Source organism: Hipposideros armiger, unplaced genomic scaffold (genome assembly GCF_001890085.2).
Source record: "Hipposideros armiger isolate ML-2016 unplaced genomic scaffold, ASM189008v1 scaffold_76, whole genome shotgun sequence".
Classification (NCBI taxonomy): Eukaryota; Metazoa; Chordata; class Mammalia; order Chiroptera; family Hipposideridae; genus Hipposideros; species Hipposideros armiger.
In genome coordinates, this window is record NW_017731426.1 from 1,210,555 (window position 1) to 1,223,254 (window position 12,700).

The window sequence follows — 12,700 nt, forward strand, 5'->3', positions numbered from 1 at the left end:
TATCTAAAGCCACTGAAATTGTGAGATTGTTTGTTATACCTTGCCCCGATTGACTAAGTAAAAAGGGAAAGCTTTGTTTAATGAAAATATTGCCTTTGACCTTGAAGAACAGGCAGCATAGTGTTGGTATTTTTCTAATAAGTATAACATAAAAAGAAGAGAGAGGCAGCCTTCTTTAGTTGCCATTGCACTAAACAGCTTTGACATTTTTAACAGCACTAAAATATGAAGTGGCATTGACTGGTAGGAGACAGAAGCAGTAACATTTTTTGAAAGGAGGCAGAAATGACCATGAGGCCAGGCGGTCTCAGTGGTACCAAGAGCGAGGTGATTATAGGGAGAGTGGAAATAAAGATTAGGCACAGGATGCTGAGGGGCTGGAGACGCCGTATCTACGGGATGTGTGTACACCCGCACACGTTTGTGTGCACTCACAGAATTGTGTTTACGCACAATGGGGCGGTGCTTTGGGTGACTATACCATTTCAAGCAAAGTTTTAATCAAACTTTAAACTGTACAACTTTATTTTACTTCCATCACAGAAGAAGGGACCCTCCTAGAATATACCCTTTCTCTAAGAAAAGTGAGCAGATTTCCTCCTATCCTCATCCCCTCTGTATCCTGGCTGTCCCTGTCCACTTGTACCCGCTCCTAGAAATACAAGTTCCTGCTCTTCTGTAGCCGAAGTTGACGTTTTCTGTATCTTACCTTAAAGGTTTATTTTTCTCACTTTTCAAGTCTCAAGAATGTGTTCCACTTAACGAATCGGATATCAGGAAAGCCATTACTGACTTACTGTGGCTTGTAGTGCTGCTGCTCCTCGATGACCTACATAAATGTAAAATATGGTTTTTAATCATACCGCCAGAAAAGTGGCAAACAGTAGAAATTCCGGGTATTGTAGAAGGCTGGAAGAATACATAAATGACTAACCCATTAAATTATTGTTAAATGTATTATTATTTGTTATTAAATTGTAAAAAAAATAATTTCTTAATAAAAGAAGAGCTAACACTTATAAAACACTTCCTAGCTGCCAGACATTGTTCTAAGTGCCTTGCACGTATCCACTGAATTCTCAGAACACTCTGGGGAATAAGGAACCATTTCATCCCCATTTTGCAGATGAGGAAATGGAAGCAGAGAGAGATCGAGCAATGAGCCCTAGATCTGGCCGCTAGGAAATGCTAACGTGGGAATTTGAACTCATGTCCTGGCTCTAGAGTCTGTGCTTTGTCAGAGTCGGTGACATTTTTGTCGTGGAGAAAAGGGTGGTGGGGATGGTTGTTAGTCTCTCGGATGACACCCACAGGACAGTCCTGTTGACAGTTTCCAAGTGAGAAGTATCTTAGAGCCTTTTTTTGACACGAAGTTACGTTACATCACCTTTCTGTATGTCACCTTTCTGTATCTCAGTCTTCTCTTCCAACAAAACGAGGAGGGTGTACTAGATAACATCTGCAGCATTCCTGCGCTAAAATGCTCATTTCTTGCTGCCTGTGAAGACGCAGGTCCGTTTCTGCCTCCGAGATGCTTCAAGCTAGAACTGCAGGGTCGGGTGTCACGTAGATCAACTGGTAAGGAGGATGAGGGTTAGAACTCCAGGAAACCTTGGTCTTCACCTAAGAAAAACAAAAAGAAACAGGTGCCTATTGTATGCTGCGTTTTAAATAGATTATATAATTTCATTCTCACAGTAAGATTGTGAAATAGACAGTACTGTCTCCATTTAAAAAATAAAGCTGCAACTTAGTCATACCTAGTGATTTGCCCAAGGTGGCCCAGCTAGTCAGGGATGCTGGCAGGATTCAAATACCACCTGACTCCAAAGCCCAGGGCGCATTTCACAACCCGCGCCTCCTTTAAGATCTGCTATATCATTCCATTCTCACTGCAAGCCTACGTGGTAGTTAACCATCTCCCTATTTCACGGAGGAGGAAAGTGACTCTCAGACTGGTGCAGTCACTTGCCAAGTTAGGGGCCTGGCTCCGAATAGGTGGGAGACGAGCCTGCAGGAGGGGGCACGTAGGCGCGGAGGCCGCAACCGAGCTCCTCCTCCCCACCCTGCTTCGTTCACAGCGCGACTCCCACCTTTCCAGGTCCCAGCCGCGCGCACGGCCCGCCGGGAACTACACTTCCCGTCAGGACGCGGGCGCGCGCACGCGCACCGGGGCCTCCGCCATGGCGACCGTGCTGTCCAGGGCGCTCAAGCTCCCGGGTAAGGAGTTGCAGCCTTGCGACCACCCCGCCCCCGGGGGGGTCTGGGGAGATGGGGAGGTGAGATGAGGCTCGGGGGGCGAAGCCGTTCGGGGCCTGGCCCCAACCCAGGCGGAGCTGCAGGCGCGCGTAGGCGAGCGGGTGCAGTCTCCGCGGGCTGTGGTCCAAGCACCACCAGGGGGCGAGAGGGGCGCCCGGCGGGTTGGGGGTCGCTGCCGCGGGGCGAGCCTGGGAAACTCGAAGTGTGGGACCGCCGAAAGCGCGCGGGGCAGGTGGGCGGGCGGGGGCTGGCGCTGCTGCGGCGGCGAATGTCACAGCGCGCGGTCCCATCTCTAGGGGAGGGCTGGTGAGGGGAGCATCCTTTCCCGAGCGTCGCGGACGAGGTACCGCTGGGTCTCCATCTCCGTCCCTCTTGGATAGGACCTGGGCGGAGGCGGTGGGGATGGGGGCGCCCGGCAGGATGGCGAGTGACCTGTAGCAGCCTCTCCATCCGCTTAAAGACAGCATTGAAGCAGGCGTGAAGTAGGTGGGATAGATATTTTCCCTCCTAGTTTACTCAGGAGGAAAATAAGAGTTATTTGGCTAATTGACTTGTCCAAGGTCGCCCGAGCAGTACTGGAAAAACCTGGACTTGAATGCCAGCAGTCTTTTAACGCTAGATCCTGGGCTTTTGATTCCACTTGGTCGGCCCATTTATGAGCTGTCTGAATGATTTGGCAACTGCAGGTTGCAGATAATGTATTGAATATTTTTTAAAGAGGCTTTGGTGGTTGGTGATCACAACTTCCAGAGCTAATTCAGTACTTTGGGCAGCAGCTCCATTTTCTTTTTCTTTTCTTTTTTTATTTTCCTCTCCCTCCCCCGACCCCCCATCTCTTAAACCTCCAGGATGGGACTGTGCTGCTAGAAACTTGCTATTTTAGTAAAAGTATATTCTGCCCAAATAAATTTTGAATGTTAAGGCTTCACAAATTTTATGGTTCTACCTAAATAAAACTTAAACATTAAGCTTTAATCATTTGTTTGCTGTTAAGGTGTTAGTGGGACAAGCAGTTGCTTTGGCATCCTCAGAAAGGGCTAGTTGGGTGTCTCGTGGATATCCAGCAGGCTGCAGTGAGATCGCAGCCTCCTGTTTCTCAAGGAGCTTCCAGCTTGCTACATTGAGTCATGGATGAATGGGTTGAATATGGATTTGATATGAATTTTTGCATTTCTGTCCCCAGACTTCATGACCTAAGACATTTGTTTTCACATGGGCTCTTTAAAACATTGGAAGAAATATTGATAATAACTATCTTAGAATGTGTAAGTACCATTGTAATGAAATGGAGGTGGGGTGGGGCATGTCCCTTTACCTGCAGGATTACTTAACTTGGAAAACAGTAGCCTGGTGTAGCCTTAGTATAGGTTTATATTCTCCCAAGGGGGTAATGAGATGTCAGACATATTTAGCTTTATTCTTTATTTCTTTTTTTCCCTTTTAGATTCCTTCCTCCCCCCCACCCCCCACCACCAGTGTAGGTCATTGTTATTCTCTGAAGAGGGAATTCAAGAAAATCTTGCTTTTGAGACTTTTGAACTCTTCTGCATTGTCTCACCCTGAGACTGTGGCATTATTACTCCCTGGAGTATTCAGTTGCAGTAACTTGGTCTGCTGATAGGGTAGGGAAAACACAGTCTGGTTCTTGGGCCTGTGTCTGGACAACAGTTTGCCCTGAGCAGTCAGGTATGTTTGATACTTTTTAAGGCCCAGATATAATAGCCATATGTTCTTATGTGATGTAGGGTTTTTGTTTGTTTTTGTTTTTGTACATTAGCTTGTCTCCCTCTTGCCTTTTCTCCCTTCCACCCCCAATACAATTTTTAGCTTTTATAATAGGTCGAAGTTGCTTTCCTATAGCTCTTTTGGATATGCTGTAATTGGGACTGTAATTGGGAGGCTGCTATCCTGTTTGGTTTACTGTGTCACATTACCTTAGTTAAATTCCTCACTATTTTTTTTTAAATAGGATAGAAGTGACATTAATTTTAGGTGTATAATGTGATGATTCAATATTTGTATACAGGAGCGTATTGCAAAATGATCACCACAGTGACATCCTTCCTAATTTTATGTGTAAGGCAACAGACTAGATTGATGACTAAGAGCATGAGACAGACTTGGATTCAAATCCAGTCTCTACCAGATTAGTTAATTTCTTTAAGCTTTAGTTTTTTCATGTGTAATAATATTATTATGGAACACTGATTATATGCCACATACTTTACTACATATTGTCTTCAGGGTTATTTGGCATAGTGAAAATGATGGATGTGCTTGAGAGGCTTGTTAACCTTTAACACGTTAGTTATTCAATAGGTGTTAGCTATGACCATTGTCATCATTAGCACCATGACATTTACAAATGTAATACCTGAAAGAAGGCCCATGTAACAGTGAGCTAATGATAGTCGTCAACCTCCTGAAGAAAGATGTTTGGCTCATATGCATGGAATGAGGTTAATTAATAACAGAAGGACAATGTGACATTCATAAATAGCCTGTTGGACATCTTATCTCTTAAGTATATATATATTTTTAATCCATTTTAAAGCTTGAAGGTCAAACACTGAAGGGAACATCAGAGCATAATGTTATTGTAATGGTTTGTTTTATTATGTGTAACTTAGAATGATTGTGCGCCCTGGATAAACTAACCCATGATGTGAATTATTTACCTTTAGTTGCAGTAGACTGTATTATAAGTCTATGTTAAGTAGTACATGTCATAGAATAGTATATGTTATAGTATATTTTCCTGAAAACTTTTGGGAATGGTACAGTTGCATCTCTTTCCTATTTATGTTTTCCTCCATACCATTTTGGGAATGCTATGTGTCCAGCGCCCTCAGACTTCCTAGGAGGAAAAGTGATAGGTGTGGAAAGCTAATTTGTATTGATGTATTATCAAATCAGTGACTTCTCCCATATTCATTGAAAAACATTCATTGATTAAAAATGTAGCTGGTGGCTGAAATCAGCAGAGAAGAGAGTGCTAAAGTGCCCTGAGCTTTGAAGCATGGTTTTGATGTTTAGCTCCTCAGCCTGAGGAGTTGGTGAACTTTATACATCTTTGTTTTCTTTATGTGAAACATAGATTTAAAAAAAAAATATTTACTTAGGAGTTCTTTAATCAAAACTTGAAGTCTGTAATAATTAAGCCGAGGTTTGTCTTTGCACTGCCTGGAAAAATACATACTATTAATAGGATAAAAGTAAATATTTATCTTAAGAGTTTTTATAAGAATTGGTCCTCATTTTCTATGATCTTTTAAAGAAGGACTCAAGAGTAAGATACTTAGCCTCTGAGTTCTTACGTGCTTGCCTTTATACTTCAGAAATGTCATGTCTGGGTCAGAGTTCTTGTACTTTGCACTCTGTGCTTTTTCTCAGAGGACTTTTTACATACTGTTGCACGATCTTTTAGAAATGTATGTTACTGTGAGAAGTCAGACTGATTTTTGTTCCCATCGTTAGTGACATGATTGTTTTTCCTTGGCCTGGTTGCTCATGTGATGCTTTCTTTGTCCTTGAAGTTCAATGCCTTTACTAGGCTATGTTTCAGTATTGATTTTTGTGTCAGTTTTTCTTGGGGCTCAGTGTACCCTTCATTCTGCAGGTTGAGGTCTTGCTTTATTGCAGGAACTTTTTTTGTATGTCTTTTTAATATTGTTTTGGGTTCCATTTTCTTTTCTGTTTTTGTCTTGAGTTATGCATTTATTGGATCACCTTTGTTTCCTATATCCATCCCTTTCTTTCCAGTCTTTAAATGCCTTGGTCTTTTCCATGAGAGTCACACAGGTAATCAGTATAGATTTTAAAACCAAATTGCCTGGATTTGAATCTTTGAACCATCCCTTACTTGTTGTTTAGCCATGGGCTGGTTACTTAAATTTCCAAACCCCTGTGTCTTCATCTTTGGAGATAATGTGTCAACCTCAAAGAGTTGTTATGAAGATTTACTGAGGTAGGACAGTAAAAGGGCGTGGAAGAGTGCATAGTAAGTGCTCAAAACTGCCAGCCATTGTTATTTCCATTTGTCTTGATTTTCACCCATCTGTCCTTTATGTCTCTGACTCTGTTTTCAGCAGTGTCTGTTCTTTTTGCTGATTCCAACAAGGATTTCTTTTCTAAAATTGTTTTATTATTTGCTTCCATTGTTTTCCTGTGCCCTGCTTGTTTACTTGTCATCTTCTCTTGAATTGTCATTTCTTCTTAGAAATATTATATTTTTTCTTATTTCAGAGAAGGATATTTTCTTTAATTTCTTGGATTCCATGGGGAAGGATCTGTTTATTATTTCTTATATTTCTTAGTATTGTTTGTCCAGCATTTGTTCTTTAGCTGATTTTGTTTGCTATGTTTTGTTGTAACTTCTTTCTTGAAAATTTGTAGAACTTTGTAGTATCAGAATGACTACTAGTGATGTCTCCTTTCTGACTACTATTCATATTTAAATGTTTTACAACTAGCCACTGGCTAGCGTGTGGGCGGAGGAGGGAGCGAGGGCAGCTGGAAACAGGAATTTAATCCAGGTTTGTTAACTCAGATCCCTTTCTCCTGACTGCTCTTTGATGGACGTCCTATCCTGGCAGGCAGGTGGCAGCCAGTTTGTGGGAGGGCCTTAGCTTGCTGACTTAGCATTGACTTCTCTTTGCTGTGCCCGTTATCAGTTTATTGCCCCTGGACTCCAAATTCACCTTTGTTGTCTTATCTGTGAAAGTGGACCTGGACTCTTTCTTTACCTGCCAAGCTTGCCCTTCTTTAGGCCTCGGCGTCTCAATCCTACAGTGCCTTTTAGTGTGCTCTTCCCAGCTTTATATTTACTCTCCTGTCACTGTTTAATAATTTTTTTTATATTAAACTTGCCCTCTTTGAATTACCGTCTGGTTTCTGTCTTCTGATTGGACCCAGACTGTCAAAAAAAAAATCTGCCTCACCTGAGCTGATTGCACCACAGGTACTTTTCTAACCTGCCATGCTGACAGCCTGCTTCTTGTAGATAGAATCCTGTGCTTTTTACCATTGTCTTATGTCACCTTTGACTGTGGTATTGAATGGGGCTCATCGGTGCTTCTTTGTCTTCCCAAGCAAGAAATGACTGTTTTGGCAGTATACCCATGGAACGGGAGGTAGTCCAGCTTACTGGTTAGGACTGGACCCTAATCAAACAGTCTGAGTTTGAATCCTGGCTTCTTGCTAGGTTTGCGAACATAGGCAACTTACCTCTATATTTTAGTTTTCCTGCTGATAAAAATGGGGAAAAAGGATTATAAGTTTCTCTTAGGGTTGTTGTGAGGATTAAATGAGCTAATACACATAAGTGACTGCATCAGTGCTTGGAGTAGTAGGCACTCAGTACATACCCAGTCGTCGTCGTCATCATCATAACCATCGTTATCATTTTTAATTCTGGGACTGCTCATTGCTGCAGAGCTGAGATGTATGTGCCTACTCTTACTGTGCTTGCTTCCTCAATTGGATACAAGTTTCACTGCGTTTGGCAACACTTTTTTTTATAAATTGCAGTTTGGGAATGTGGCTGTTTCCTGTTTTGTTCTATCTTCCCCCACCCTGGCTTTAAGGAAGAGACTGATAGGAATCCCTTCCTTTGCCATCATGAACTGAAAAAATATAATCTTTTTAATGGGACCAAGCAGCTTTTTTTTCAGAGAATGCTTGAAAATTATTTTTATAGATTTATTAAAGATTTTATAAGTTTCTCTAGCATACACAGCCAGGTTTTCTCCCTGCCTGTGACAAGTATATGCTGTCGTAAAAATGCATTTCCTAGGCCGGCCCAGTGGTACGTTGATTGAGTTGGCTTGGGATGCCAGCTCTGAGCAGCAGGGCTCCGGTTCGGATCCCACATTAGGGCTACTGATGCTGCGCCCTCTACAGCTAAGCTGGTGAACAACAGCTCACCCTGGAGCTGGGCTGCCAGTGAGTCGTTGGCGACGGTGTAGGCTGCAGTGGGGCTGCAGTGGGCTGCTGTAAAGCTACCATGAGTGGCTGGCAGCTGGCATGAGCGGCTGGCAGCCAGCATGAGCTGCTGTGAGCCGCCATGAGCGGCTGTCCAATGGCTGGCGAGCGACTGCCTCACCCAGGAAGAGCGCAATGATAATACCAACATGGGCCAGTGAAGCGACGTCCTCCACAATTAGACTGAAGAACCAAAGGACAGCAACTTGTCTGTTCCCCTTCCCCAATGCTGTTACCCTCCCCCAATTCCCCAATTAAAAAAAATGCATTTCCTTTAAACTGTTTTGTTAACCAGTATTTTAGTAATAATTTCACTTTGACAAAAGTTTTATGTTTTAAGCTATGTTCGTTGCAAGATGGCAACTGACTATCAAGATTGAATTTAATACGTGTTGATGCTAAATTTTTCACTCAATGCTAAACATTGTACAATTATAGGATGGCGTCAGTGTGTGTTAAAAATGCCTGGGAGTTTTAGTTGAATAAGTTAGTTTGTGTGATGTGCCTGCCAAGAAAGCTGGCCAGATCTCAGGTTACATGTAATTGAATTGTAGGGTACTCTCTGGACTGGGGAGGACATGGTTCTGCCCTTCCCTGCCCTGATCAGACTGCACCCTGGCGATTGTATCCAGTTCTGGGAACCATATTTTATTTTTTTTTCTTTTTCTCCAAAATATTTTATTAGTAAAAGTTTTATATAAAAAAAACATGATTGAGGGCCGGCCGAGTGGCGCGATAGTTAAGAACTGGCTTGGGATGCCAGAGGGCCCCGGTTCGGATCCCACATATGAGGGCCAGTGACACTGCCCTCTACAGCAAAGATGCTGAACAACAGCTCAACCTGGAGCTGGGCTGCTGTGAGTCGCCGGCGATGGCTTAGGCTGCAGCCCCTGTGGCAGTGGGTTGCCATGGGCTACCGTATGTAGTCAGCAGCCAGCGTGAGCGGCCAGCAGCCAGCGTGAGCGCCGTCCAGAAGCCGGCGACTGATCTGCCTCGCCCGGGAAGAGCGCAATGATGGTGCCAACTTGGGCCAGTGAAGCAACGTCCTCCGCAACGTCCTCCACACACAATGTCCTCCACAACTGAAGAACAAAACGACAGCAACTTGTCTATCCCCCCTCCCCCAATTCCCCAGCACTGTTCCCATCCCCCCCAACTCCCCAATAAAACAAAACAAAACAAAACAAAAAACATGATTGAAGAAAGTTACCTGTCACACTGAATAATATATTGAAAGCATGTGTATAGTTGTGGTTTGTAATTCCTCTACAAAATCAACTGGCCATCATGGAGTAAAGAGTTAGAAATAGTAAATATAGTCATACTTTTTGGAACACCTCAAAGTACAAAAAGCACCATGCTAATTTTTAAGTTCAAAGAAAGGTCATAATAAAATAGACTTTAAAAATTACAAATAAAAATCTGTACATCAAGGATATTTTTAAGGCGTGTGCATAGTACTATGTAGAAAGAAGAGGGTCTGCAGCGAGAGGAACCATCACATCAGGTGTTACAGACCTGGCCCATTTCAGCTTGTAGGACCAGCTCCTCTTTCCTCAAGGGGAAAGTGTCAATCAGGTTGAAGAGGGCCACAGGTGTCACCAGGGAGACATAGCGTTCCTTGTCCATGCCAGGCTTATCTACTAGCACCATGCTGAAGGAATACAGTGGGATTCGCAGCAACAACCTGAGTTGCAGAGCTAGGGCTGGAGGCATAATTTTTGCTCCTATCCTGCCGATGAGGGTCGAGAACACACCTACCAGCTCCACCACGGTGATGTGCCGAAGATCCAGGCTATATTGCGCTTGCTGTGGCATTCCCAGATGCAGCCTGTAGAGGAGGTTTCGGGCTTTGGGCGTGGACACACTGAGGAGTCTCCGTTTCTGATAAAACTGATCCAGAAGTGCAGCTGCTGTTCTGACGCCCACATTGACATTCATGGCTGCACAGGTGGGCTCCGTGCCAGACCAAGTCAGGCTGGATTGACATACTCGTGCGGGGCTACCGTGTAGCTTGTAGCCACCTGTGCAGGAGAACTCACAGGTGGCTCCGTAATTATCGCTGTTGCTGGAGCACTTTGTGTAACCATTCTCCGGAGCATTGAGTTTTCCTCAGCGTTTGACTCTTACTTTAACTTGAAAAATTTGCAAGTGCCCTTGTTCTTGGTTCAGTCATAGACTGTGTACTGGATCTTGTGGTCTTCTTCTGGAAAATTCGAGCCTGCGGGGAGGCCTTTTAGAATGACATCAGTTAGAATGCCATCTGCTGTGTCTCTTCCCTCGGGGGTATCCCAGGACACCCGCACTGTCAGCTTATTGCCACACTTGGGCACTTGATTCTAGGAGGCTCCAATATCAACGCAGGAGGCTGGTTGTCCACTCCAGGCCTTGTTGTCCATACATGTGACAGTTTGCTCCCCTTTCAGTGTTTACCCTGGTGAGCAATAGTACTCACCCGGAGTTAAAGTAGGCACCGTCTACGCACTTGAACCTTCCATTTGCGGGCACAGCAAGGGTAGGACATCGCTTTTGCTTGCACATGACCTTGTCAGACCACCGTTGGTTTGACTGGCAGATCAGCTGGGAAGAGCCATGCAGTTCGTAGCCCTTCAGGCAGCAAATGTTGCAACTGGTTCCCAGGGCTGTTTTGTAGTATCCTCCTTGAGGGGCCCTGCAGTACACATCTCCGTACTTCACCTTGATTGGGGAGCACCACGGGGTGTCTTTATATCTACAGTGTGAGTACCGCGGGACCCGCAGCGGCAGCATGGGGGGGAGGGGCAGTAGCAGCACCAGCCACAGTAGGACTCCCCATGGCGCGTGGGCGCGCCTCTCAGCCCCAGGTGCAGCTCTCTTCCCGTGGGGCAGGAGGAGACGCACCAGACCAAGGGGGCTGCACAGTTGGCTGCCAGGGTTGAGCTGGAAAACTCCTCCGCTGGCCTCTTTCCCTCCCTCCTGACTGGGGCCAGCCTTCCTTCCTCTGCCTCACCCAACTCTGGCGCCTGGGAACCATACTTTAGAAAGCACTGACATCACACTGTGTCCAGGGGAGAGTGACTGGGATATCAGAACACCTGAAACAATGCTTCTTCAAGTAATGGGTTGAAAGAGGTGGAGATATTTAACCTGGGGATGAGACTGGGTGAGGGCAGCTGGGAGATATAATGCCAACAATAATAATAGAAGCTAGGAATTCCTGAGTGCCACCATTCGCCAGGCGCTAAGAACCATGCATATGTTATCTCACTTAAACTCATAACAATCCTGTGAGGTAGGAACCCTACTCATCTCGTTTTATAAATAGGGGAATTGAGGCTTACTAAAGTTTAGAAATTTAATTGAGGTTACACAGTTAATAAAAGATAGTGCCAAAATTTGACTCTATGTTTGTCTTATAATAAAGACTTGAGCTCTTAAATCCATGCTTGATGTTTCTTAGGATTGTTATCTTCAAGTATTTGAAGGATTTGCATGTGGAAGAGGGGGTCCCGGAAATTAAAACTAGGACAGATGGTTGGCAAATGTTCAGAAGTAGATGCTTGAATCAACGCAAGGAACAGCTCTCTAGATTAGAAGGCAGTGAATTCCCTACTGCTTATGTTGAGGAGTGTGCTAAGTTGCTGCTTGGTGGTATTTTGTAAGGAGTGGCAAATTTGGAGTAGGGTTAGAGGCAGATTATGTGATCTTCAAAGTCTCTTCCAACCCTGGGATCTGGGGCTGCTCTGTATGTTTTCCTCTTTGTCAGTTTAATTGTATAGTTCAGTGTATTGTTAAGTATATTCATGTTGCTGTGCAGTGAATCTCCAGAAGTTTTTCACCTTGCAGCATTAAACTCTATACCCATTAAACAGTAACTCCCCATTTCCTCCTGCTCCCAGGCTCTGGAAATCACTATTCTTTCTGTTTCTGTGAATTTGAGCACATAAAAGTGGAATCATACAGTATTTGACTGGCTTATTTTATTTGGCATAATGGCCTCACGATTTATCTGTGTCATAGCATGTGTCAGAATTTTCTTACTTTTTAAGGCTGAATAATCCATTTTTGTTTATAGAATTTAAAAAAAACTTGCCACATATGTTCTTTTAATTAAAAAAGCACTTTAAAAAGTTTTAGGGCCGGCCGAGGGGCGCATTGGTTAAGAGCTGGTTTGGGACTCCAGAGGGCCCCGGTTCTGATCCCACATATGAGGGCCAGTGACACTGCCCTCCACAGCTAAGATGCTGAATAACAGCTCAACCTGGAGCTGGGCTGCCGTGAGTCCCTGGTGATGGCAACAGCATAGGCTGCAGCCCCTGCTGCAGTAGGTTGCCATGGGCTACCGTGTGTAGCCAGCAGCCAGCGTGAGCGGCCGTCCAGAAGCCGGCAACTGATCTGCCTCACCCGGGAAGAGCGCGATGATGGTGCCAACTTGGGCCAGTGAAGCAACGTCCTCCACAACTAGACTGAAGAACAAAAC

At 44.5% G+C, this 12,700-nt stretch overlaps 1 protein-coding gene, 1 long non-coding RNA gene and 1 pseudogene across 4 annotated transcripts in view; 1 reads left to right on the plus strand and 2 right to left on the minus strand.

The window, feature by feature from the left end:
• Positions 1 to 1,856, minus strand: part of LOC109383162 (uncharacterized) — a 12,723-nt gene extending 10,867 nt beyond the window's left edge. The window contains exons 1-3 of one of the 2 annotated variants that reach the window (XR_002124093.1): positions 1,761 to 1,856; positions 1,388 to 1,623; positions 710 to 829 (exon numbers count right to left, since the gene is read on the minus strand). This is a non-coding gene — a long non-coding RNA (uncharacterized LOC109383162). Of the gene's footprint in view, positions 1 to 604; positions 830 to 1,387; positions 1,624 to 1,760 lie in introns of those variants that run through there. The other variant, XR_002124092.1, reaches the window with a different exon arrangement.
• The window catches only part of FAM234B (family with sequence similarity 234 member B), a 38,770-nt gene continuing 27,834 nt past the window's right edge, over positions 1,765 to 12,700 (plus strand). The window contains exon 1 of one of the 2 annotated variants that reach the window (XM_019643315.1): positions 1,765 to 2,220. In XM_019643315.1, the coding sequence (XP_019498860.1) occupies positions 1,797 to 2,220 (424 nt within the window). In that variant the 5' untranslated portion in view covers positions 1,765 to 1,796. Of the gene's footprint in view, positions 2,221 to 3,504; positions 3,525 to 12,700 lie in introns of those variants that run through there. The other variant, XM_019643316.1, reaches the window with a different exon arrangement.
• On the minus strand, positions 9,745 to 11,010 carry LOC109383127 (sushi repeat-containing protein SRPX-like; annotated as a pseudogene).